A 27,487-nucleotide genomic window follows, 5' to 3' on the forward strand; every position below is an offset into this window, starting at 1 on the left:
ATACTACAGCAATCCAAAAGCCCTATAGCTTACATGAGTTAATACAGTACCCTGGAACTTCAGGGTAGTGTTGACTTTATATTTGTTTGTTGGAAGGAAAAAAATGATTCCCTTTAGTTTTGGATTTTGAACATGCATGACATAGTTAATGACTCCTGTACCCCTCTGCTTTAGTTGGCTAGCTTTACCTGGAGAAACATAGAGTCAAAAGGAACTGCAGGATAAGCATTGTAAACTGGTCATGTTTGAATAATACCTGGCAAGAATCTTAAATTAAGGGGAAAAGTTAACTCTCTGTTAAGGAAAAAAATTAATCTGACCTTGTTGTTTTATTAACTAATGAATGTGGAGACTAAGCAGCAGATGTGGAGACAGCAGTGAATTTTATTTTACCTCTCTTTCAGTTCAAAGTTTTTCTTTGTTTCTGCCTGCCCAGAAGCCACAGGCATCTTTAATCACTGGTGGCAGTGCTATCTTGATCCCATTAGCTATGATAGACCACAGTCTTTTCTGAAGCAAATCATCTGGCTTCAGTAAAGTTACAGGGGGAAGGTATTTAGCCCCTTCCTTGCTGAGACAGCATAATATGGTCAGCCAGTCTGAAAGTTAGGTCAAGACTTTGATTTACAGTTTATTATATAAAAGTGAACTCTTTTGTGTGCACAAATATATATTGGCTAGATTGTTATAAGTATGTATGCACTCTAATAGAATTTTTGTTATGTAAAGTTCTAAGTAAATCAGAATTAGCAAAAAGTGTTTTTCATCTCGCTGCCTCCAAAAGAGTCTAGATCAGGAAGTACAGATTAAGCTGTAGTTGTGGGGCCCAGTAATCACAGAATCATACCTGTGAATATTGTAGCTTTTATAGTCAGTGATTAAAAATTCTAAGTCAGAGAGAAATGTTCCTGAGAAAATGATCTGGGAGTGAGCATTTGGGGTCTTGTAGAGATCAACGTGAAAAACTGTATCTGGGTAGAGAGACGCACACGGCAGGCTGGTCTGTGTGTCACAGGCCTGCCTCTCCTTCCGTCAGCTTTGGGATTCACTTCCGGAGAGCAGTGGGGACAACCCTGGGCTGCGGCTTGCGGGCCAGCTGTGTGGGAATCAAAGCTGTACTCAAGGGCCCATGGACTTACAGGCCCTTGGACTTTGAGTAGGTCTTGGTCTTGCAGCATCCCACTAACAGTGGAGCCGTTAACTCTTCCAGTGAAACCAATTGCTTTTATTTGACCGTAACCCCTGTCTCTGCTGCAAGTTTTTTTGTCACCAAAGCCATCCGGTTGCCTGCTGCACACTGCAAACCAGCAGCGTGTTTGTGCAGCCGACACTGCCAGTGGTGAAGAGTGGACTATGTTCATTGTATTGAGACATTTTTGGCCAGCCAGGTCAGCTTCTCTGGCCCTTAGAGAGCAGACTAAAAATACTCTTAATGTTTAATAGGATAAATCCTGAGGCAATCTTATGTAAACTTATTCAGTGAGCACTCATTAATTTCCCTCAGGAGCCAGGCTGAATGAAGATGACTTGCAAAGAAATGAAAAAATTAATTTTATCTTTAAGAACTGCACCTAGGGGGTGGGTGGTGGAAGGTAGGAGGCATTTTATGTCTTTAGCTGCGTGAATTAAATAGGGATCTCTGGCAGGTACATGGGGGAGAATGAAAGTTTGGAAGTTATATTGGAAAAGGCAAAAATGCATCTTACAAAACGTATAGCACAGCTCCATTTCATTGATTTGCAGAGAGATCTCTGATTCTTGAGCCATGGCACTTTAGGAGCATGACACGTTCAACCTCTTAGTACAAGAGTCATTTGCTCTGCCCAGTTTTGTGTCACTCGGCATGTAAGAAGCTCGTATCCATCATAGTCATTTGTCTTTGTTGGTGACTTTAAGGACAGTTGAGGAGCAACTGTAAGGTGGGATTCTTAGAAAGGGATTCTGTTTTCTAACAGCCCCAGGGAACAGAGACCTATTGTACTTTCAGAATTGCCCACGAAGATGTTGTTTTCCTTGACTTATTCTTCAGTGGCTCATCAGACTCTTGTTTTGCTTCATCTATTGCATCTAGGTTCTTCTAATATATCTTCATCTTGGACATATCTCGTTCTTCTTGGCCTCCAAGTTTACTCCTTGAGTATAAACTTTGTTTTGGAAGGAAGCACTTGGTCTCATTAGTTCCTGCATCCTAATTCCAAAATTGAAATTGCCAGATGACTTCCTCCGAACACTTTCCTCAGGTATTGCACAGATGGTGTGTTATAGTTTGACCCTTTCTGGACAGATGACAAAGACAGCTGAAGGAAAAAAAAAGACTTTAAAGAGGGATTTCTAAATCATCATCTTTAGTTTAAACAATAAAAACAGCCACAACCACCCGTGCACAATTCTTTTTCTGTATTTCCTCACTATGTTTTGGTATTCCATGAGGCTTGTTTGTGTCTTTCTGGAGGATGCCTTCTGCTGGAACTCATTCTGACACTTGTAATTTAAACTTTCCCATACCCTGTCCTAACAGCACAGAAACCATAATCCTTTTTTGTTACTCTCAGTTCTTGTACACACTCATTTTTCCTTTGCAGTTGAGCTGGAGAGAACACTTTACAGAATGGTTGAAGTTCAGCTGCTGTGGGGATTGGCGCTTAGGGTCCTTCCTCTGTCCTGCATCAGCAGGACCAATACTCACCAACCAGCCCCCCAGTGGCTGCTATTGAGAGCTGAAATGCTGCCGCAGAGCTTTGGGAGTCTGGTCAGGGCACTTGAAAGAAACAAGAATTTGGGGTCTGGGGATGGGCTGCTCATCCCAGCAGCCACTGCCCTCTGCTCTGTTCGTGACAGCAGCTAGCTTTCTGCATGGGGCTGTGAACAGACACAGAATGGGGCTGTTCAGGCATTCTTAGCTCACACAGCTCTCCTGCTGTCCTGCTCCATGTGCTCAGTGCAGCTAGTTGGCTTTATCTGTGATCTGCTGAAGGGTTATCTCCCGTGCTCCTCAGAATGCAAACTAGCACTACTGCCATGTTGTGTGTCACCACCTTAGGTAGTCCTTAACGTCTTTTCCATGTGACCCTGCATGTAGATCTCAAGCATTGAAATGTAAATTGAGTGTTCACTACTAAGCTTGATTTTTGCAGGTTCTGGGCCTAAATTAAAGCAAACAAAACAAGGTATTGTATAACAAGTATTGGGTAGGATGATGGAACTGTTCTTTTGCTAATGACATTTTTCTTCCTTTGAAAAGAAAAATTCCCTTGAGACCATAGGATGGGAAGCTGAAAGGTTTATTGAAGGCAGTTGTATAAAACTGCCACTAATCTAAGTCGCATATCCCTTCTGTCAGCTATCAGTGCTCTTGTGTAAACATTTTTATTATGATGACAGGTCTAAGGAAAGTGCTATTAAAGAAATGAAACTGCTATCCAGGAGGGGTTTTGCTTTGCTGCATGTATCTAAGACTGACTGATGCATAGTCTACTGGAGCATGAAAAACTCTCAAGCATGTAAACAAAACCCCAGAGAATCCATGTGGAAACTAGAACATTATTGGGCCTAAAGATAACTCAGATCTCCATTAAGACATATGGTACTTGTATTAAGCTTTTAGTATTAGGCGACCAGTTATTCTGCATTTCCACTGACGTGGGGATTCAAAGTCTGTTTTAAGTACAGGATCTCAAAAACGATTCTTTCCTAGTTACAGCATCCAAATCTGCAATTCTTTTCACAGATCAGGAATTTATTTTCCTACAGAGCGTTCCTGTTGGCTTGCGTAGGATCATTGACTGTTGCAGCAGCAAGTATAAATTGCCTAACCTTAAAAAAAATAAAATAAAATTCTGAGGCTTTTGCCATAAGCTTGTCATCAGTCTGTGTACAGAAAAGGTTCAGAAATGGAAGAGTTGAGTTTGTGGATGAAGACATCAGATGAGTCTAAAGATGTTTGATTTCTTTGCCTAGTTTCCTAGAAACTCTCCTAGGACGCTCATTTAGTCACTGTGTGTTACTGTGTTACCTCAGTTCTATTTCTAGGTGTTGGGGTAAATTGTTCCACATGCCGCATGGTTAGATTGATAATGTAGGATGATAGATCTGGAAAGGGTTTGTTATTCCATGTGGGAGTCCAGCACCCTGACAATACAGACTCTGAAATGTAGGAAGCCAGTCTTGAACATGTCAAGATGCATACTAGGAGTAGATTATTGCCCCAAGAAAAGACTGGTCCAGGTCTGATGACGAGAAATCTTTTCTTTACCTTCAACCTTAGAATTATTCGCTGCCAGTTTATATCTAGCTCTTTGAGGAGTAGCCCGTATATTTGTACAATGCAGAGCATGGAGATTGAATCTCAGAGTGAGCCTCTTGGCACTGATATAATACAATATCCCGTTGTTTCTGGTTGTTTTTGTTTCTAATTAGCTTCTGATAAGGTGCCTATTTACAAAAATTATTTTCCCCTTTTCTTATTGAATGATGGTAGGAAAAACATTGCAGTTCATGTATTGACTCCTCTGTGTCCTCCTCCTAAACCTGGGCAGCTGAAAGCTCCACCCTGCCCGCATCTGAGCACTGCTCCCGCTGAGCTTTGAGCTCGCAGTTCTTGCTGATGTTGGTGACAGTGGAGAGTGCTGAGCAAATTGCGCTATTCGAGCTCTAAGATCCTAATCTCCTTTTAAACAAGGAGCCTGTGTAAAGCAATTTAGTGTCTAAACAGAGGAGTGAGTGCCTATCAGCATCTAACAAAGGCTCAAACAGCAGAGGAAAGCACAGCGCTATTAAAAATGAGAGAAAGAGGACAAGGAATTGACACATTGCCAAGGCCAGAGCTATTTGTTCCTTGTTTGTAATTTGCATGTGAGTGGCCATGTTTACACCACTTCAATAATTAAAAAATACTTTTTGCTGTGAGATGATCATGTAATAAACATCTAGTCAAAGTTTTAAAATGTCTGAGGATTTTGTCTGTCATCTTCTTGGTGGCTGAATCTGAGACGTCTTCTGTTCTGGCTTTCACATAATTGTACTCCCCTGAAAAATCAGACCTTTTCAGTAGAGTGCCTGCAGTGGGAAATCAGCAATCCAGATCTCTCAAAACTTACTGGTTAAGTTAGAAAGTCCTGACTCTATAGCCTATTTATTCTCTGCTTTCAGCCTTACATTGGGTCATTTTTCCTTGCTTTTTAAAAAACAATTCATTCAGTGCTTTACTCAGTCTCTTGTCTGATGATCTGTATGTGTTTTAATCACAAGTCGGTCAAATGTAGTGATAGCTTTTCTCGATTCATAGCTAAAGAACCTGGGTTGCAGAGGTTGCCTGTGGCTACCATAAATCTTTGGCAGAGCTAGGAGTAAACTCTAGTGTCCTAAATCCTTTTCCCCTCCCAACTACAGTTATCAGGCAAAATCAGCCTAAGTGTTATTTGCTTTGGACTTCTAGCGCTGACACAGTGAATGACTGCAGAAGCCGTGGAGTGTACCACCACCAGGCAAGCAGCGTTGCAGCGCAAGGCCATCATGTGACATTTTACCTGCTCTGTGTTGCTCCTTGGACACTGACATTTGCAGCTTCTTGTAAAGGGAAGAAAGCCTAAGTACTTGAATGGTGCCTATATAAAAGTTTTCCAAACCTTATCTGTTAACAAAAGCTTTCGTTAGCCAAAATCTGAGTTCCAGATATTTATCTTTGATTCTAATCAGTAAAACAGCTTAAATATGTCAGATGGCCTCAGCAGTACAGACATTCTGTAATGTCAGCGCTGGGAGCAGGAGCCCTTTCTGAAACCTTCACTGACCTTTGCGTATACGCTGCTTTACAGAGTTTTAAGGTCATCAACCAGTCTGAGAAAACAGTTTATAGATTTTGGTCCTGAATGTCAGGTGCACACTTTAACTACTACATGTATCAATTATATGAACTGAGAAGACAGGTTTGCAATAAAAGGGTATTTCAGAATTTCTGCAGTGAAAGATTCAGATATATAGAAGTATGACCATCTAAAATTGGAGCTTGTAAGCTGTCATTTAATACATTTCTAACATACAGTTTTCTGTAGGTTTTCATTTTGTTTCCAAATTAGACTTTAAAAATGTTCATTCCTGTTTATGGAAAGGTTATGTACCACAAAACAGCTATTTGTGGTTTCTACACAGATAGGGTCAGTATTTTTGAGGAAAATGTGGCAATTTGACAGATGTTGGATAACACATTACACTGCATGTATCTAATCCTACTTTCTAATAGATAAATACTGAAACAGTTCAAAAATTTTACATGTAACAAATGACATTGTAGACAGTCTGCATATCTTTCCAACATCCAGATCATCAGTTTAAGTCTTGTTAAGTTCTTGGCCTCTGTGACTTCCTCCCTGGCAATGAGTTCCATCGTCTAATCACACTCTCTGTGAAACCGTTTCTTTTATCCACTTTGAATTCCCATCGTTTAGTTTCAGGGAATGTGCCCTTGTTTTTGTTTTAAAGAAATGCAGAAGTTCCTCGTGTACCTTTGTTCGTTCATTATTTTAGGTACTTTTGTCATGTTCCCTGACAGTTCTGAAATGACATGTTCTGCCTCTGCTGGAGAAGAATGGGGGAAATGTTCCTACTTGTACTAAATCTATGAAAGTCTGTTGAGATTTACTGAAGATTTTGGCAGTAATAAGATACAGGACATTATTTCAGTTAAAGATATGCTTTAAGTATGTAAGAGAAGCCTATCTAATAGATTATTATTGCAGTTTTCATTTAATAAAATGAGTGAAATAGGTTAATCTGTTTGTCTCACTTAAAATATGAAATTTGTTCAAAATCAATTATAATATTTTCCCCTGCCGGTTTTTGTCTGATGTAGCATAACTGAACTCTGTGTGTACTGGAGTAAATAGGATTCAATCTACATCTGGACTTAAAATGTAATGTCTGGGTGGTTACTAAGGGTGTCCCTATGTGTGAATAGGGAATATGCCATTCCAGGTCAATCAAGGAAATACTGCTATTTTATTCTTATCATTGGATGTCAGGTCTCAGTTTAATGAAATCTGGATTCTAAAAGAGCTGAAAAAATAACTTTGTTAGCAATCATTTATTTGATAAAATTGCCTTTTTCCTCTGCTCACAAAATACGTGAGAATAGACTGCAGTTTCCCTCAAATATGTTCCCTACATGGATTTCTTTGTCAGATTTGTTTCCATAGATTAGTTTTAACTTCATGAGTTGGTCTCAAGCGTTCACCACAAGCATTTGACACTTGACATTGTGTATGTGCAATTAGTCAAAGAGTCCCTCTGTTCTCTTACTGGATGAGAAAGTACATCTGATGGGCAAACATGAGCAATTGAAAATATGGCTTCTGCAGTTATTCTGCCATGCAAATTTTCTAATTGATTTTTCTTGAACGATTGTAGATCCATCTGATTCTAAGCCTGGAGGGAATATTCGGTTCCCTTTATGCCCATACTGAAACAATAAGTTGTGGTTAACAAAAATGTACCTTTCAGAAGGAATCCAGCCTTGATGTGAACAAATGGAGAACCCATTGCTCCCTTTCGTAGTTTGTTCCATTGGTTAATCAACCTCACAGTTAATTGTGTTCCATATTTTTAATTTGAGTTTGTCTGGTTTTAAGTTCCAGCCAACCTTTCTAATAATAGCAAAATTCAATTTTCTCTATGTTAAGAGGAGGGAATGCAGAAGGGCTAAAAGTACAGCTAAGGTCATTCTGAAATCTAAATGAATATTCACTGGCATGTCTTTCTTGCAGTATTAGCTGAGCTCTGGTTCTAAGAAGAATAGTGGCTACAAGATTTCACAAGCTCTGAAGTCAACAGATGTGGTGCCAATGTAGACAATTAATGGAAAATGAGCAAGAAAACATAACTGTTGACATTTTGTGGCAAGGGAAGGATCTGTATTGATTTAAATGCATTTACTTTTATTCTTTCCCTGCTTTCTCTGCATTCCCTGAGCTGGGATATGTGATTTGCCATGCAGCAGCAGGACGGTGTTGGAATAGAGGAAATTGGAATAGAAGAAAATGGAAAGGTTAGGGATTTCTGTGAGGGGAGGGTTGGTATAATGTGCTTATCACACATTCGGCATGTCTGGGGTAGGGGTGGCGTGGGAACAGGAGCCCTCCTGAATCATCAGGAGGGGCAGTGTTTACAGGATTTGAGTGGAGGGGTGTAAATAAAGAATACCAGTTTGTTGCTCTTGGAAGTCTATCAGCCTGGAATTTGGGCAAAAAAGTTTCAGTATGATACAACATACAGTTGCAACTCTGTTTAGGAAGGGAGGGATGAGGTGGTGGGTAAAGCTATTATAAAAAGGAGATCCTGCCTTAAAAGTTGTAGGATTCTTGGAACTTAGCCATACTGATATGCTAGCATATGTGCTTAGGGAAACAGAAGAACAGAGAGATGGAAATTTGTCTACTGCTTTTCACATGTTTTCCTTCCTGGAAGGAGTAATTGTACATGTGCCTTTGAGGACCATACAAGGTGCAGGGAAAGTGCCTTGCATTACTCCTCCTTTGCATAGGCAGATGTCTTCTGCTTCTCACTGGCTTTCTCTGGCTAGGAGCCTTTTGGCTGGGGAGATAGGCAGATGGTTTCCTTGAAGGCTCAGTGGCTCATCAGACATCAGTAAGTGAATATACATGGCCATTGGCCAGTAATCTCCCACCCGCGATCTAAATTCTTAATTCCCAGTCCAAAAGAAAGTTCTTTCAAACCAACCTCATAAAAGGATGGCTTAAAAAATATTAGGCTTTTATGATTGTTCCAGTGAATCCAGTACTCAAGGCTCCAGTTCGGTTAAATCCCCTCCCCCCCCCCCCCCGATAATTTGTCACATCGGAATCCGAGAAAGAATAATAGAGCTCAGAGTTCACCATTTCATATCCAGCTCCAAAAATGAACTTGCTAGGTTATAAGAATTTGAGCTGGACTGTCACAGTGGAGCCAGTGATGTGCTTAACAGATGCCTGTTTAGATTCAGATGAAGTGCTGCAAAAGCATGTGATGCCAGAAGAAGGATTACAAAGTCACTAGGCTCTTACAAAGGAGGAGTAATTACTTGTAAGCCTTAACTTTTGTTCTTGGCTAACAGTGACTTTGTTTTTTGCTTTTCAGTCTTTTCCAGGCTGTACTCCATCTCTGGACGAGTTAGACTCCCATTTGATAATTCAGAAGGGCAAAGCACTTAACTTCCTATTTGTGAGTCAAGCTGGTTGTCACGAGGATTAGTTTTCAGTAGAGTGGTGTTTCAGCATTTCTTTTCTTACTCCCATCTGTATTTTAGATTTCTGTTTTAACTTGAAGAAGCCCTCATGAAACGTGAGTTCCACTTACATGAACCCAATTGCTAGGTTGACAAGCAACCTAGCTTGTCTGCCTAAAGATACAGACTCAGAGAAGAAGCATCCAGGGCCTGCTCAGGATATGTTTACACCGTTTAGGTAAACTGTTTAGAGAGAGTCACTTCCTTGGTGTGAATGAGTTATATTAGTATAAAGGTGCTTGTAATACTACTGTTACAGGAACACAGTTCTCTTTTACTGATACAGTTGTGGCCACATCAGAGGCTGAAGAGGCAGTGAAATACTGTTCCCTCAGGTGACACTGTCATAGGGATGCAGCACTTAAATTTCAGCCTTGCTTTAACATAAAACTAGAAATATGTTTCAGTGATTAGTCAGAAAAAAGTTTATAACTGAGAAAACCATCCCAGAACACCTGAACATCAAAAATAGCGTGTTTTCTTTTTTCTTCTGTAGCAAGAGATCTTTTTATTTTTCAGCTAGCCAAAGTAACCTTATGCTTAATGCTTACTTAAAATAATAAATTATGGTATGAAATGCAAGAAAGCCTTGGTATCTTGTTAAATAGATTCTTCGATAAATTAAAGAACTTTGTAGCAGAGCTGATTATCAAGCATACTAAAAAGTTCTCTGGAGACACTGGTAATTAATTATACCAGGACACGGAGGTTATTGGGTAGAGATGAAGAGTATAAAACAAATCCCTTAAATGATGGCCTGTAGATGCTGCTGCACGTGTTTGGGTTTCTAAAATAGTGGACATTTTTAACTATCAGTTTTACCAGTAAAAGGCTTGAAACATTTAAATAAGTAGATTGTCTAAAGTGCAGCCGTCAGTGGAGAATTACAGCATTGTATTACATATGGTACAACAGCAAGCAGAAATCTTTAGACTACAATAAAAAAAAGTGAAGCTTTTTGTTCTTTTTACTTTCAGTCTGACAAAATAGATTTTACAGTTTGCATGCAGTTTATGTAAGTGGAAGTTGCCTGGCCATTTTTCTTAATATTGGGCCAAGTCCTGCTTACGTCCTGCATGTGATTGATTTGGAATAAATGGATTGCCCGTGAAAATGAGACCAGTGTCTGTCTGAGGATATGTGTTTACAGCAAAAGTCCTGAGAATTAGAGAAAAACAGCTGTTAGGATTTGGACGTAGATCCTGATCAACAGCCCTTGAAATCATAGTAGTTCCCTTGTCTCTGCAGCATGCCTCATGCATTTCTACTCCTTACACGCCTGTTGAGGGCAATGGTGTCCCCTCAGTAGTACTGGCTAAGATACTGAAGAGCATCCCTAATCCTGGATACTTCAGGGAGGTGTAGCTCTGTGCTTAAGTCAATTAATGCCTATATTCAAGGAGGAGCTTTTATGCTTTCCTAATTGAGAGCCTGCTGCCCTATAGTATTACGAAGCTCTTGTCCTCTTGTTGCCTGATAAATAAGTTCTAATGCTTCCTCAAGTTAAATTCAGTATGCAAACTGATTGCTAATATTGGTAGGAAATGAGCCATTTCTAAAAGAATGGCAGTATCTGTCATGTAAATGACTGTGCCCTTTGCAAAGGGATTCAGGATGTTGATCAAATCTCAGCAGCTCATCCATTGCAGGTGAATGAATATAGAGAGAAAAGTGAGACTAAATTGCTACTGCTTCAGTCACAATTAAGTTCCTGTTGTGCTCCTGGACCAGAAGGAATACATAGACTTCGCGGTTTTCTTGGAAGGTCCATCATGGATCAGTGCATCTTCTTTGCATTCCATATTTCAATATTATATCGCTTCAGGATGTAACCCAAAAGACTGATGCTTTGATTCAGCTAATGAAAAATCTGTGTGGTCGGTGTCATCTGTAGATTCCCTTCCAGCAGTGTTAAAACGTATGCCAAGATTTGGAGACTTACGGGATTGTAACAGTGTGCTAAACTGATGTTATATTTTAAACATGACTCTGCTTGACAGAAAGGGTCTCCTCCTGGTAATTCGCGACATGCTGGAATTTTCATCAACAGGCCTATTGCCTTTTTCTTTTTTCTCTTTTTGCTTTCTGATCTTTTGTTTGCTTGTTTTTTGTCTAGTAATGGCAGTTCACTCATTTATGAGAAAACTAATTCTACCATCCTGTGCTGGTGCATAAATTAAATATGAATGAACTTCATCAAATTTATGCCTGCCATCCTTTGTGAGCTCTGATTTTCTCCATCTCCACCTTTTCTTTCTTTTTTCTTAATTGCCTAACACCTGCCTTCAAAGCTATTCACTTTTGCAGGGCTGAGGAATGCACCAGCAATATGCTCGCTCTACAGAATTTAGTCAAGCTGTCTATCTGTCAGCAGTAGCAATTGTAATGACAAATATTGGTTATTTATTACTTGCAAACATTTAATTAAATTTGCCTGGATAATTAATGTGGTAGCAGCCAGACGTTCTAGAAAGACAGTGAATCTATTATTTTAAAGACCTCTTGAGGCACAGAGCTTTGTGAGGTCTTCTGCAAGGTTCTTTAGTGGTAGATGTTCCTGAGCGTATCAGCAGAATCCACACTTTGCATGTTGTCCTTGCGGTTGCCTTTCTTCTTTAAAGAGGTGCACATATACAGAACATACAAATCCTGACTCTGATGGAATTCCCCAAGGACACTGGCAAAGGCTGTTTTTATATATGAAGGACAGTCTAGGTGGCTCATTAGGTGCACCGTCATTTGTATGCCTTCTGTACCTATGGTTAGTCTCTTCAGTGTGAGTTGGGAAGAGGAATTGCGACTATTATGTACATCTACATGTTGCACTTGCGGACTGTCCTATGTTTTTGCCTGCTCGAACCAGATAATAAATTTTCTCTGTCAATGTCCTGTTTGTCCACATTATATCTGCTGTTAATCTTTGTAACAGGCAAATTGCATTTTGGTCAGAAGGAATTTAGTATTCAGCAGAAACTTAAAACTGGCCGCTATATACTAATAATGTGTGTTTGTGTGTTACGTGTAAGCACCTGTTGAAATACTTCAAGCCTATGCGATGTGTGTCTGTGTTTAAATAACTTAGAAAGCTAAGTTACTGGCACTATTAAGCTATAAAAAGGTGTAGCCCATAGCGTCAAGGATAGTAACATGAGACCCAAGTGTTTTGTTGGAGGAAGTGGGTGAAGTAGGGTTTGTGTCTGTTCTTAGAAAAGCAACTTTTGCCTTTGGCTGCTGAGCAGAAATGAGCTTTGATCTCCACTCCAGTGTTCCTGCTGTGGCAGTGGTTAGCAGCTGCTCAAGGGCTGGGGCTCAGCGGACCTTACCAATGCACTGAACACCTTACACGTGCTCTGATGGAACAGAAAGATTGAAAAGGCAGGAGGGAAGTTTCTAAGTGGGTGGAAATCTTACAAGGCGGTGGTATGGCCAGGAAAAAAGTGGAGAAAATGAGCACTGGTGGCTTAAAAGACACTCTATATATTTATGGATTTGCTTTTGGGAGACTTTCTTTGGAGTTGCTGATTTGTGGCCGGTCCCTAACTGAGGACTGGTGTGTGCAAACGTGCACGTTTGAAGTTTTGTTGGGGAGGTGAGATGTTGAACAGAAGTGAAAAGTAACCCATCTATTTCTCATCCAGGTGAGAGGCAAATAAAGTATTAAATGAGTATTTCTCTAATGAAGGCAATTCCTCCAAAAGTGATATTGCTGTGTTATAACCAAGCTCTGTATTCAGCAGTTGTACCAAAGCTCTGCTGCAGTTCAGTGCAGCCCTATAAAATGTCTCTTGAGACAACGGTCAATTCTGGCGCGTGGTCTGAACCCTTCTCTTCCCACTCCCTCCGGGGAAACAAAACCAACCAACCAAAGAAGATCTTCCCAAACTTATATGTGGAAAGATTGATATGTTCAACTGAAGAGTATATGAACTATAGGACTTTGAGTTTGGCATGGATAATTATTTGTAGCATTGGGCATAAAAAGGCTCAAGTGCTCTGCTTCTTTTTTACTGCCTGTATACTGGAGGAAATGATGGCCACTTGCATGAGCATAGTGAGCATGACTTAGTGGATTTGCAACTCTAAATTATGAAAAGCTGATCGTACTACAAACAACCCTTTTTATGAACTATCTGTGTGAGTCTATGTGCATGTTTATGACAGATGCTGTCATAGATAAATGCAAGGTAGCACCAGTGTCTACATCAGTTTTTCTTTCTAGTATGTAACATAGAAGAGTATTAACTGCAGTTAAGCATTTAACTACACTGTAAATATTTTTGCATTAAATTGTACGGGTCCTTGACTCATCAGGTAGCGTCATTAAACTTACAGTAAACATTCTTTTGAACCTATAAGCAGTTCTGATCTAACTCACATAACCTTTTCTTTTATTAGTGACAGAGTGTCGAGGGATCTTGGACAATATTCAGCGATTTTCTTCATTACCAACATACCTACCTGTGAGCTATCGGATCTTCAGTGCTGAGACATCTTTCTTTCTCAAAGAAGCCAACCAAGACTTTATGCGAAATTCCAGTTTGCAGTCTAGGGTGGAATCGTTCTTCCCATATAAAGCCAAGAAGCCACCAATATTAAATGCCAGTTATGGACCTTTTTCTGTTGAACAAGTCGTGCCCCAGGATCTAATGTTAACTTCCAACTTCTTTGGACCTACCAACAAGTTTACTTATAACTGGAAACTTAAGGCCTACATAATGAGTGACAAAATTTATCCCAGCAAGCCCAAAGTTCAGATCCTGTTCTACATTGTGGGCAGGGACTGGGATGACTATAGCACCACAGAGCGGCTGCCCTGCCTGCGGGTGTTTGCCTTTCGAGAGACACGGGAAGTCAGAGGCAGCTGCAGGCTGAAAGGGGACCTGGGGTTGTGTGTGGCAGAGCTGGAACTCCTGCCAAGCTGGTTTAACCCCCCAACGGTTGTTGCTGGCCGTAAGAAGGCACCAGATCAGTTTGAAGGGAGCCCTGTGGAGCTTTACTACACTATCCAGCTGGGAGATGAGAAGGGGGAGTGTACCGCTGAGGATTTAAGGAAGGGCAATTCTATCCGGCCAGGAAAAGATGGCATTGATGAAACCATGTCCCACTTGCAGAGGATTGGATCTGTCAGCCTGTATCGAGGCCAGGAGACTTCTCAGCTTATGGAGCTGCGGCTGGATAGTAATATTGTCATCTGGTTGCCCTCAAAGCCTGTCAAACAAGGAGAGGTTGTGAATGTTTATGTGACAGTCGCCAACAACTCTACGGTGGATCAGTTCATACTCAGGTATGGTAGGTTGTTTTTTGCCTTTTCCTAATGTGGTAGCGCACACATTGTGGGCAGGGGATGTATCCCAACCAGCCTGGAGTTTTTGCACACTGAGGTATGATCTTAGGCATTGAAATCCCTTCTTTTTTCCCACTCCTGGACACTGTAAAAATGGCTGAAAGCCTCCGTCACTAGGAGGCTTTTAACATATATGCCATTTAACACATGCTAACATTCTGCAACAACATACAAAACACAATTTGCTGCCTTAGCAGGGCTGTTTCTATCCTACAACAGACAGTAAAGCACCAGAATAGTTCTTTGCTTTTCAGACCTTTTAAAATCAGCTTTTTATTGCACAGACACAGAGTTTAAACATAGCAAAACTTCAATTACCTGCTTTTCTTTAAGTGCTCCAGTAGTGCTTTGCCTCTCCTGCACAGAGTGGTTTTGTTTTGAAAACTCTTTGGAGGAGAGGGGGTTTAACTAGCTACATGTGTTTAACATTTGTCTTTTTGGCAATACATATACCCATTAAAATAAGGCCTAATGTGTTTGGTATCGCTGTTGATTATAAGGGACTGTTAGATATAAGTGCCATCATTTTGGAAAGGAGTGCCAAAAGGGAACAAGGACTGCCTTGCTGGATCAGCTCAGCTTCCTTTCATTTTCTACTTCAGCAGTTTCCCTACCAATCAGATGAAAATCCTCTGAGGATGACAAAGACTGAAAAACTTGTTAATCATTGAAACATTTGATGTATCTTTTTTTTTCGTGGATACCAGGCTTTAAATTCACGGAAAATTTCCACGGTGATAAGCAACAATTGCTCTTTAAAGCCCCAGGGAACCAGAGTTTCCAAAAGATACTGCACATGAAAGTATGTATTTCTAAGGCTCATATGAATTAGATTAATACACAGTTGACAGCTACTGAGGAGAATAGCCTTTAGAACAGGAAGTGTCACTCAACAGATAAAAGGCTTTTATTTTAAAAAAGGGGGATTTTAGTCATCCCAGAATCATTCTGATGTTTGCAGCTTTGGTTAAGTTGGTGAGATAATCTGCCAGACACCTGTTTACTGAGTGAAACCTCCGATAGAGAGGAGTCTTTTCTGACTGTGTTGCTTATCTTTTATTGCAAATCCTTTTTTACAAAATAGTGGAGACAGAATACTTTTCCGCATAACAAGCGTAGCTGTGGTGAAAGAAGAAATCTGGAGGCAAAGCTGGGTGGATGGGAGAGGGGAATCACCCTTTGAAGATGTGTGTGTCACTGTCTTTTATCTTCCTGAAAAGTGAGTTAGAGATAAACAAGCTTGTTGAAATCTGATGGTGTATGTCTTTGCTAAGAAATGAATCTGATTGCCTAGGTGGAGGTATTGTTTGCATGCTGAGAGGTGCAGCAGGCAGAAACGGTAATGTGGGACAGGAGTTGCCTGTGTGGCTTAATGTTATGGACAAACTGGATTGGCTTTGGTTTTGAGAGCAGGTGATTCTGATTTATTTGAAGTGAATAATCTGACATTTCTTGGTTTATTGAGTGTTCCATGTTACCGTAAATGCAGAGCTTAGGCAATGTTCCCTTGCTGATGTGCCCTTTTGCCAAAAATAGGCAAAAATTATGTTCTGTGAGTCAGACACAAGAACAAGAGGCTGAAGAGACAGAGATTCAGAAGAAGATGGCTTTTGCCTGCTTCCAATGGGGATGGGAAGGTGGTGATTGTCTTGAGAGACAGGATAAGGCTGACTCACTTTAAAGAAATCAGCACTGTTCAGTCTGCTTACTCCTCTCTCTCTCTCCTCTCTCCAACCAAAGAGAGCAAAAGCAGTGGGAGATATTCCAAGGCAATCATCGGGTTTGGAAACTTCGTCTTGCAAGCATGTTAGTCTCTTATTTCTACCAAAGATGCTGATCTGTGCAGTTGTTCACTTTGGTTTGGTGAGGAGGGTAGGTCTGTGTGAGAGGAATGGGGATGGTTTAGCCATCTATCTGACGTCTCAGGAGGAAGTGACAGCTAATGGCCACTGGAGAAACTAATGTGGCACTGTCCCCCGAGACATGAGCTGTGTGGCCCATTTTGTCACCTGCTGAGGTTTCTTTTGTGTTTTTACTGGATGAGAGCTGGGGAAGGGCTGGCAAAGCCAAGCTCAGCTTCCTGTTCTGCAGTTCCTGTTGTCTTCAGTAAAACCTTCTTGGTTTAAATGCGTGTAGAGTTTGACCCAGGAATCTATAAAGTGCGTATATAGAACAAAAGCCAAACAAAAACAGCAACCAGAAAGTGGCCAGTGCATATGCTGTGTCTGCCTAAGGGCTGTTTTAACCTTCTCTGTGACCATTTGCCTGGTTATATACAGGGCTGTATGCTCTAATATTCATGAGTTCCTGGCAGAGCAACCCCTACATCCTATGACATGCGTTCACATTTAATCATCCTAAAGAAAAACACACTCTGCATTATCCTCAGGCATAGTGGGTTTGTTTATTTTCTGCTTCTTGTATATTATTCATTGAAGTATTGCCACATAACAGTGCTGAAGCAAACAGCATGTGATCGTTGCTTGGGGGTGGGGGTGGAATAATAGCTACAAATCTTCTCTGGCAAAAGTAAAGTAGACTGGTCTGAATGACCTCATATCCACAAATCACTTGAATTGAAACTGTATTCTTAAATTGTATCTTAATTCAGAATCCCATTACTGTATCCATAAATTTATCAGCCCAAGAAACACTAGTAAGGTCAAAGAGAATGACTAATATGACAGGAAGTAAGGCGAATTATGCATGGTAGTGCATTAATGCAGTAGGAACGCCATCTGAATATACAGAGAGTTCTCTCTCTTGCATCAGGGGCTGCTGTGAAATGGTTCAAATAATACTGGTAGGTTGTAGGATATAGATTCTGTTCATAGCCCTGTCCTTAGCCTGCCATATGATCTTTGGTAAGTCTTTATGTTTGTTTTTTCTCTACCTAAAATAGAAAATTTGGTGGTGTGCCTTTCTTCTCAGGAGTATGAAGCCAGTTTTGGTCCTATTTCTAAAAGACTTTGATTTCCTCTGATAGAAAGGGTTCCAGATTTGCCATATATTATCAGCAGGAGCTTGAATGGAAGAGTAGGTAAGAGAATTTACAAAAAAAGAGTTGTGCTTCATTCCTATCATAGGGGAGGACTTCAGAGCCCCCAAAAGAGAGATGGTGACTGCTCAGTCAAAAAAATTCCTTTTACCTCTAGCAGTTGGGTAAGTTATGAACAGAAGAAATGTAGCATCATTATAACTTCTTTTGACATAGTAAGAGCCAACAGGTAACTAATAATATTTAAACTGTAGTCACTTATGTCTTCTGTGTTCTTCCCATAGCTGCTGTAAATTAACACGTCCGGCTTCAGTAGAATTACAGTGACTGATTGTCATTTCACCAATTTTTATAAACACAGATTTTTCTGAGTCATCATTTGCATATATTTAAGGATTAGATAGAAAAATCCTTAAGGGCAAGATCCTGTTCGTGAATGCTCCTGTGAACTTCCCTCACACATATCATGCTACAGAAAAGAGGGAAAAATCATAACCATGCTGAAAACAGCCTAATCTTGTGAGTTTAACTTTTTAAAAATAACAGGTAGCTGTGTGTATGCAGTGATTGAGCTATCTGAAGGTAACTGGGAAGCTGGCCACTCAGCTCCTATTTGTAATACTGAGGAGTTTGTCATCTAAGTGCATTAGGCAGCTTTGAAAAGATTGGCCTGTGTGCATAGCTGGTTTTGCTCTGTAGTTCTGCTTTTCTACCTACTACATTACTAAGAGACCCTTCCATCTATATTTCATGGTGTGATGTACAACGATTGATCTGGCAGAGTGCTGTATAGCACAGGGCCGAAGGAAAAGATGTGGGAGTGCTAAGTGTTTTAGGTTACTCTGCTGGGCAGCAGCTAATCCCTGACTTACTGTAGAAGGTGCTGAACCACTAGATAACCCGCTTTATGGTAGGTATTGAGCAGGATAAGTAGAAGGACAGGGGATGAAGTCATCTGTCCTGCTTAGAGAAAAGGAGTGAAAAACGCTGATACTTCTTGTCCACTTGGGATTATTATTTACAGATTTTGCAGTATGACTTTCATTGTTCCTGAAGGGCTGTAGTTTATAAGTGGTATTACTAAATTACCTTTGTTCGGCAAACAAATCAACCCAAGACAATGGGTAATTAGTAGTGATAATAAATCTACAGATTGGAACAAGGATTAAGGGTAAATGCAGTGAGGAAAGCTATTAAACCAATCAGCTGAGGCAGCTTTATATGTCACTTCCTGATGAGTATTGACAGCAGTGTTGTATTAGGTAGTGTGAAGAACAGCTGAAAACCTAGGGGAAGATGTGCACAGAGTAGCGCTAAAGAATAGCTGTACTGTTTGCTTGCGAATCTCAAGGATTCAAAGACAGCTATTCTGGAGAAACTGGTGATGGAAAGGGGTGATATTCAGCATTAACTCTGCCTGTTTTGCATGGGAGACCTACTGGAGCCTCCCTAGGGAGCAACTACTCAGAAGTAGTCTGTGCTTAGCCCTGCCCTGAACTGTTTCTTGCTATGTGTTAAAGAAACTAAAATAATGTTTGCAAGCAAGTATTGTTAAATTTTAGATACTGACATCTTAATCTTACATTATTGTGAAGTGTTTCATTTCAGTTTTAAAGCAGATCAGATCTTCAGAAATTCAGACCCACAGTTTTAGGTATTGCACAAATATGAAAAATAACAAATAGTCTCTGGATGCTAGATTTCCTTTTACTCTACCTTAAACCTTCTCTGTAGACATGCTTTCTGTATTCTGAGTCACAGATAAAACTGTTTTCACTGGCTAAAGAATAGTGTGCATCTCAGGCAATCTGGGTAGCAAACTATCACTTGTTCTTATTTGAGATTTAATCTTTCCATTCTTGTTTACATCTTGAACAAACAAATTGTAAACTTAAGTTTTTTTGCAGTATTCCATTTATATTTCTCTGTCTCTTTTGTAATAAAGTCAATTATTATGCAGTCAAAATTGAAAAATTAAAGTAATTTTCTGTTGAGTTGAGATAGTCATTTAAGGTAGTGGTCTCAGAAACAAACCTATAATAAAGGTTAAGAGAAACTGGAGAAACTCTTCCCTAATCTTTCAGAGTATCAGAGGGAATTTCCTAGTGACTTTATGGTATTGGATAGGCCCATAAAACCAGGTGCTAAGCCAGACTTGGTTTGCAGAAGCATTCAGAACTATGGATTACTGGTTGGGTCATGACAAAGGATTTATATACCTAATTGTCTGATGCTCAGCCTTGTGAAACTTTTGTTCTTATATTATTATAACTTTTGGATATCCTTTCTATAAAATGAGTAGTAGCAGTTCAGCTTGGGGTAAATAGTGGAGCTGGTTAATAAAAGAAAGATTCTGGTCTAGTCACTGTTGTGCACTAATTAGGAAGTCAAGAGACCTGGATTCTCTTCCAACTTCTGTCTAGGATTTACTGTATGACCTTGGGCGTATCATCTTGTCCTTGTTGCGTCTTGACCTTCTTCTCAGGTTGCTAGTTTGTGCTATCACAAGTCGGAGAAGAGACTGGGCCTTGCTTTGTGTGTACTGTTTCATAGAGTGAGCCTCAGAATCCTGGGGGGAATGTGGAGTGACAGTAAATCATATAAGACTTGTTACACTTTGAGTATTACTGTTTTTGCAAGTGACAAAGTGTGGTAGCAGTTTGCAAGTGTTTTGTTAAGATTTCTGCAAGATAAACGCCTGGTTAAAAATTAATGGCAGTCATGTGCTATCATCTTCTACATTCTGGTTCAGCAAGCAGTGGGGACATGGTCTGTTGAAGGACTTCAACAGTTCTGCTAATTTTGTCATATAGTATAGGACATGACCAACTCAGTCATGGTATGTGTGGTATGTATCTCCCCATATAGTTTTAAAAAGCATTTGCGACATCAAAAATGTATTTTCAAGGAAGGGAATGCATTAATGTCGTACTGAGAGAATGGTATTACATTGCAGTTAGTTTAATTTCATTAGCCCTTAGTGGGCACTTCTTGTGGACATTAGTGAGTCATATAGAGAGACAGCTGGGTCCTCCAAACAAGTGACTCATTCTCACCAGGACAAATAAAGAGGTGAAGAACTCACTTGAGTCTGTGGTATCAGTCATCAAGATTTGGTAAAGTTTAGAAAGGAACAGATTACTGATTTAAAATGGAAGCTACTCACAGAAGAGAAAACAGGCACCTTTCTGTTGACCCTCTTTAAAAACTTCGTTGTGCTTGAGAGACCTTCTGAACGATTCCATTGACATCTTCTATGCAAGGTCCCCTTTAGAATTGAGAATAAGCTCTGGACTTGTTAGAAGACTGATCTCCCTTCCGTGCTTTGAAAGCAATTTACTGCCTGCCGATGACTGAATCACAGCTCTGCAGCCAGTGAACCAGGGTCCACCTTGGATCCCAGGACATTGAGAAGCTGAATTCAAGCAGTGATGGAGGCCATGGAAATCAGACCCTGAGTACTTGGTGTTGAGAATTAAACGTTACAGACTTCCTTTTGATAACATTATCCTTAACACCTTAATTAGCTATCTGTAAACCGGAATTCCTATAATGCAGAAGTCTTGTAAGGCTTAACTAATCAGTAGTGTCACCCTGGTAGGAATGTTCTTTATATGCTGAAAGCAGGCATTTACACAGAGCAGGCTTTATTTAAACCTGTGGGTTCTTTGAGCCAAATCCAGGGCAATATCCATTTGATAGCCTATACCTCTGAACATGTAGGTGTTCCTTGACACATAACCGGGAACGCTGACAAAGACCTGAAATACATTTAGCAGAATGCAGACAAACCTGAAGTGCTGTATCACCCTACAATAAAATACGTTTGGGTTTTAACACTTCAGGCATGTAAATTTAAAATCTTTTCCCCAGTCTGTTCATTGGAAAAATATACGAAATTTAATGGAGATCATTGCAGGGGAAAGACTGTCAGTAGCAGAGAACAAAACCATTGCATAAGCAGTCAGCCAGAGAATTGCTGTAGACGCTGCATCAAGTGCTAGAGCTGAAGTTTTGGGTTAACTTTTGGCAATTTAGGTGCATATCTGAATTTTAAAAACTTTATATTGAGGCCTCTTGTTAAAATTGTCTCCTGCAAGTAGTTTTCCTTCCCATCCTCTCCAGTTGTAGCAAAGCAGTGAAGTCATCTCTGGCTGCTTTTCCGAAAGTGCTGCAGCATGTGTTGTTTAAATGCACACTTGCGCCCCTGGGTTTTTCCCTTCTGTTCAGAGGCATATGGCTCTCGAGTGCAATTTGCCTCCAGCTAGCTTCCTCTCTGCCCCACCTTTCCAAAAAGCCTGTGCTTGTGCAAGGCTGCTTAAAGATGAGATAAGGCACCTCTGCTTAATTTCTTTGGAGGCTTATAGTCATGTATGTGACTCGAGTTACAATAGTTAATTAAATACTTGGTTACTTGCCTAATTAGAAACAATGGTGACTTGTTAAAAGATCGTACTGTATAAACCTGAGTCCTCCCCAGGTAACAGTAGGGAGGGAATCTCCTACTACTGGGAGTGGGCTTTCGTTTAACAAAGATCATGTTTCCTGGCCATCTGGAGCAGGCTGTGTGCCGGTGCGTTAGGGGTGCGCCTGGGAGCCCTCAGTGCGCTTGCCTGATGAGCCGAGGGGCTCCAAGGCCACCGTAAGCAGCAAAGAGTGCAAGCCTGGTGGTCTGAATGGAAATAAGTATCCCTGAGAAAAGCTGTATCCAAAGGCTTTAAAACATGGCGCATCTGTTAAAGCTGTAAAAACAATAGCAACTTGCCAGAGTGCTACTGGCAGGGACACCAGCGAGTCGTAGCTCAAGGTTTTGGGGAAGATATTTTTGCTGGGGGCAGCAGTAGGGCAGTCCAAGAGTAGGTACCTGGCCCAGTAGAATTCTAAAATCTGATGGTTTCATCACTGTTGTTCTGCTGGCACTTGTGGAGCTCATTATTTCTGACAGAAAGCGTCAGACTGAGGGCAGTTTCTGTTTTGGCAGACTGTCCCTCCTCGCTACTGACAGCACCTACACAATGAACTTAAATTGTTTGTAACTTCTTATGGCACTTTATAGTTAAAACTTCTGCAAAAGACAAGGGAACAAAGGGAACTACTCATCTAGTCTTAGGTGTTCGTTTCTACAGGATGCTGAGTGTTCTTACAAGATACTGAGCATCTGACTCCAGTTGTGTTGCTGTTTCATTTGGGACCCTTTTGGGGTGCTCTGTAGTTCCCTGAAATCCCATCCTGCTCTGCATGTGCTGCCTCTTCAGAAAGGTGTGTTATGTTGTGTGTAATATTCCCGCTGAAGGAAAGCTGCATTTCTATGGACCTTTCAGTATATGTACAGACTGATTAATCTAAAGTTTAGGTCCGACTGGGTTAAAAAGAAATTCACTACATTTGTTTGCTTGTCTGGTTCCTGGTGTGTTATAAAATATCTCTATTAACAAAGCTGCCGGGGGTTAATTTGCACTAGCAGTCTAATCATCTCAGACAAACACCTTTTTAAGTTTTCAAATCGCTGCTTAGATCAGCAAGTCTAGAATCTTGAGGAATAAGACATACCTTGAAGGAAAAGAAAAGGAGGGGCGAGAGAGCATTTCATGCCATAGCCCTCTGCATTATCAGCTATCAGACTGCTTTAAACTATTTGCTTTCCCTTGTGAGCTCTGATTCTGAGAAGTAAGCCTTGGTTTCCAAAGGGCTATGACACTGAGTCTTTTATACAACAGAGAAGGACTCGTTAGAGGGAATATGTATTTAAAGTGGTACTTAAACACCAAAGTCTGGAGCTCAGTTCCTCAAACCCCCATCAGTGAATTGTTAAACAACACGAGGCTTCTGCATCATGAGTCATGACTTGGTTCACTGATAAGAGTGCCCGACACACTAGACCATAAAGTCTTGCTAAGTGTACGTATGACTGTGCCCAGGAGTGCTTGGGAAGACAGCTGAGCCCTAAAGAAGGGCATTAAGACACAAATCCATCTTCAGTGTTTTTGCTGACTAACTTGGGGGGGGGTTCTTTTCAGGTATATTGGGAATTTATGGATTCTGTTTTGAGGAAACTAAATTTTCATATGTATTGCATGGCTGCTCACTCAGGATTTTAAGCTTTAATGTATTTTTTAAAAATTAGGTGCTGTGATGTTAATTATTGCAGTCACTGAGTCACTTGGTGTGTCTTGGCCTCAGCAAGCTGTAGAAATACCAGCAGTAGCAACAAAAATATTTTTATGCTTGAGGTTACGTCTAGCTTAGAAAAAGGCCTGATTGCATAGAAAGCTCTTCCTATAGAAAGGAAAGACCAACCCACAGTGGGAGCCTGTCACTTAGGAACACACCTAAATTTAGTCCTGCCAAAGCTAATGAAAATATTCACAAGCTTCAGGCTGCTTTTTATCCCTGTGGGTTCTGCGACATTCATGAGAAGCTGCGTTAGCACCAGCTTCTGCTTCTCTCTAGCAGCCTCATTCCAGTTTTGCTGTAGGAAGGAACAGCCTTTTCTTTGTAGGTACTTAGTCGATGTTGGTTGTCTGTTGTTGATAACGATAGTGGACAAGGCACACTTGCATATTTTATAATACTGGGTTTTTTTTAGATAAAAAGGGGATTTTAGATGAAAAAGGATGGTGTCAGAGTCTTAGTTCATTTGACTCCTCAGTACATTGTGAAAAGGACAGAGCTGGACAGAGCAGAGCGGCTCAGGACCCATGCGAGAAGAGAAGGCAGGCAGCGCTGCACAAGGCAGCTGCAGTGTCAGGAGGGTCACGCAGCCTTGCAGGTAACCCCAGCAACACTCAAATATATGACCGGGATCCTTGACACTGGACTTTAATTTTGTGACAGATGCTGCTGTGCTCATGATGACATGTGAATGTGGTGTTTCCAGACCTAACGAGCTCAACTTCACAGCAGACTCTCTAGAGGGAAGTCAAAGAAACTTTGTGGCTTATGTCCTTTAGGGTCTGAGCTAGGTGACATTGAGCTTTGAAGCAATCCCCCAGTGACTTCTATGAGTGTTACTGTCTTCAATCAAGTTGAACAGAGCCCAGCTAAGGATGTTGCAAACAGCAGTCTAGCTTGAGCAGAAATCATGAAGTGGATGTGTTATCTCTATTTTCTAAGACTCCAGAGTACTGCTTGAGAATGTTTCTCTTGTTACTAGGCTGAAACAACACTCTTAAAATTAACCCTGGGCAGAAATAGTGATATGGTTAAGCAAAGATTTTATCTGCTGGCTCTGGACAGTTACAGCTGTTTAACTTTAGTGTTAGTTTCCAAAAGAATTTCAAAAAAATCCTGAAGATGTGTTCAGAAAGTAGATAAGCCTCCTCTCTCCATATTACCAATTTTCTGCCTGTCATGTGTGATTTGCTTTCTTTAATTTTCATAGCTTCTCAGGTGATATGTAGTTTGTCCATTGCTATGGTAACAACTGTTTATATTTTGTACTTGAAGTAAACATTGACATAAAACCCACTGTAATGTTCTTTTTATTCATCAGTTACAGGTCCCCGCAGTGATCCTAGTGGGTGCCATAGCCATGCAAGTATCTCTTGATTGTAGTGGATAGAGAGCAATAAACTGAAAGTCTAGTGACCTGATATAAGACTAGTTTTCCCTTTCAACTTCTGCATAATTTTATGTCACCTACTTCAACTCTATTTTCTTTCCTACCTATGTTTAATTAGGTTTCAAATACTTCACGGTGGGAACACACTCTGGTTGTGCTGAGCATTTAAAGGAAATGAGATCTAATAGCAGATGAGACATGCTAACTTCATCTTTGCTCTTAAACAATTCCCTTCTGAAGTTGAATTGATCCCATGGACTTTTGCAGTTGTTCAGAATCCCTCCTCTCCTCCTTCTGAATGGTAACGATGGAAGTAGCAGTTCTTTTTCTGTGTCAGTATTCTATTTCATTGCCTTAAAACAAACATCTCCTGACAAGGGACGTGAAGACCTGGCAGCCGCAGTCCCTTCCAGGAGGAAGAGTCAGGCTTTGCTACCCAGTTTGCTTCAGTTACAAATCCCAGTTCCTCAGGAGCAGGATGGACTGATGCAAATGTAGAGCTAAGTGCATTCCTCCTCCACATCAAGGAGGGTGATTTGTGTTGAGAGCAGCCAATGTGCCACCAGCATGCATGCATGCATGCATGCGAGGAGAGCTGCTAGGGCTGGTTATTCTGGGAAGGAAAAAGCCTGCTGGAAAAATCCTTCCTGCAAGGTCGGTAAGGCTCTCTCTGCCCCCCATCACCATAGTCTGACAAATACAGCAATTCTCTTTTTGTTTTAAAGAATCTAGTTTTTATCTAAAAGAAGAGGCTTGATATTTGGTATTATGTTCCATATACTTTTAGAGTAATTCAGATGGAACCTCATTAAAGATCTTTATAGATCTCTTGGGTCCATATTTGTTAAGTGTTACAGAGTGTTCCCATGAGAAAAACAGTCTGAACCACCTTCCACTAAAATCAAGCCCAATTTAGTCTCATAGACCATTGTACTGGGAACGATCATATTAAAAATGCTATACCTGCAATATAAGTGCTTGCGGGGTTTGAAGCTGTGAGCCTGATTCTGCAGGGAGAACATTAATGCACCAAACATTCACTGTGGCCATAATTAAATGTGTGCAGTTCTTAAGATCAAGCTAAAAAAAAATTAATCCTTCCGGTGGGAATGTGCTATGTACATTCATATTGAATGAGTATTGACTGAGTATTATTGAAAGGGATCTAGTTGCTTACTCACTTGATACTAATCATCTAATACTTTTGTAGCTATTTTAAAGCAAGAGAATGACAAAGCTAGGTTTTAATTATTACTGATTATCCCAGTTTGGGGCTAGTATTCCTTCCTCCCGTGTTACTAAAGCTAGTACCAGAAGGTGTCACTTCTGGGGTCCCTTGCTTGATAACATGCACTAGGAATATTAGGTAAAAGTGCTTAATAGAAAGAGCCACAACAACTCTCTTGTTCCCGTAGTGCTAAATGAGAGTGAGTCATGACTAGATCTCGGCTGGATATAGGAGCAGTCCCTGGGAATGGGAAATGGTCAAGAACTCCTTGTTCTAGGAAGCTGTCAGAAAGGCAATGATTGTCCTGTTGTGTTGCGTAATTGTATCCGCCTCCACATATCCCGCTGCCCTTCATTCTATTATGTCTTTTTGTTTAAATCTGAGCTATTCAAAAAGGAAGTTTAACAGATTTGTGGCAAGAGCAAGTGAACATCCATGTGTCCTTTTCTACTAAAATGTCTCAATGGATAGGGATGTTTATTTTGATAATCATTTAAATGGTGTTAAAGGACACCCCCCCCACACCTCAGTTAGTTACATTGGTTCCAGGATTTGCCTTACTAAATCCTATCGCTTCAGAGTCAGAAACATGAAAGAAGAGGAGGGAAAAATGCAAGAGGGCTGTAGTAAGCAAGTCTTTACAAGTATAAGAAAATGATCCTGTCGTATTCAAAATCACAGTTATCACTTTGGGAAAAAATACATATATGGGAAAAAAAAGTTTTTATGCTGTGGATATCTTTTGGTTTTATTTTTCTTCCCTTTTTATCTTTCTGGAACAGAGAAACAAAAGATAAGGAACACAAATTGAGTTTAACACAATCTGGAAACATTCTTAAGATTGGGTGGGAAAAATGTAAATCCCTACGTTGTCAGGAGATGCGGGGAGAGTCCAGACTACACATATATTTGAGTAGGAGCTTTGCATGATTGCATTTCTCTGATGGAAAGGAAACTTGGAGTGCTGTGTTTTCGTGCTGTTTTAAAAAACGCTTTAGAAACAGGAGACCCAAAACAGAGATGGTCATGTAACGTGGAGTAGAGATGGCCAGCTCAAGTGAGTCAGTCAGTCATAAAAGACC

At 40.5% G+C, this 27,487-nt stretch overlaps 1 protein-coding gene across 1 annotated transcript in view; it reads left to right on the plus strand.

The window, feature by feature from the left end:
- Window positions 1–27,487, plus strand: part of TMEM132C (transmembrane protein 132C) — a 207,047-nt gene that overhangs the window by 43,263 nt on the left and 136,297 nt on the right. Inside the window, exon 2 of the mRNA XM_062589914.1 lies at window positions 13,670–14,558. Within this exon, the coding sequence (XP_062445898.1) occupies window positions 13,670–14,558 (889 nt within the window). The remainder of the gene's footprint in view (window positions 1–13,669; window positions 14,559–27,487) is intronic.

This window comes from Rhea pennata, chromosome 17 (assembly GCF_028389875.1).
Source record: "Rhea pennata isolate bPtePen1 chromosome 17, bPtePen1.pri, whole genome shotgun sequence".
Taxonomy (NCBI): Eukaryota; Metazoa; Chordata; class Aves; order Rheiformes; family Rheidae; genus Rhea; species Rhea pennata.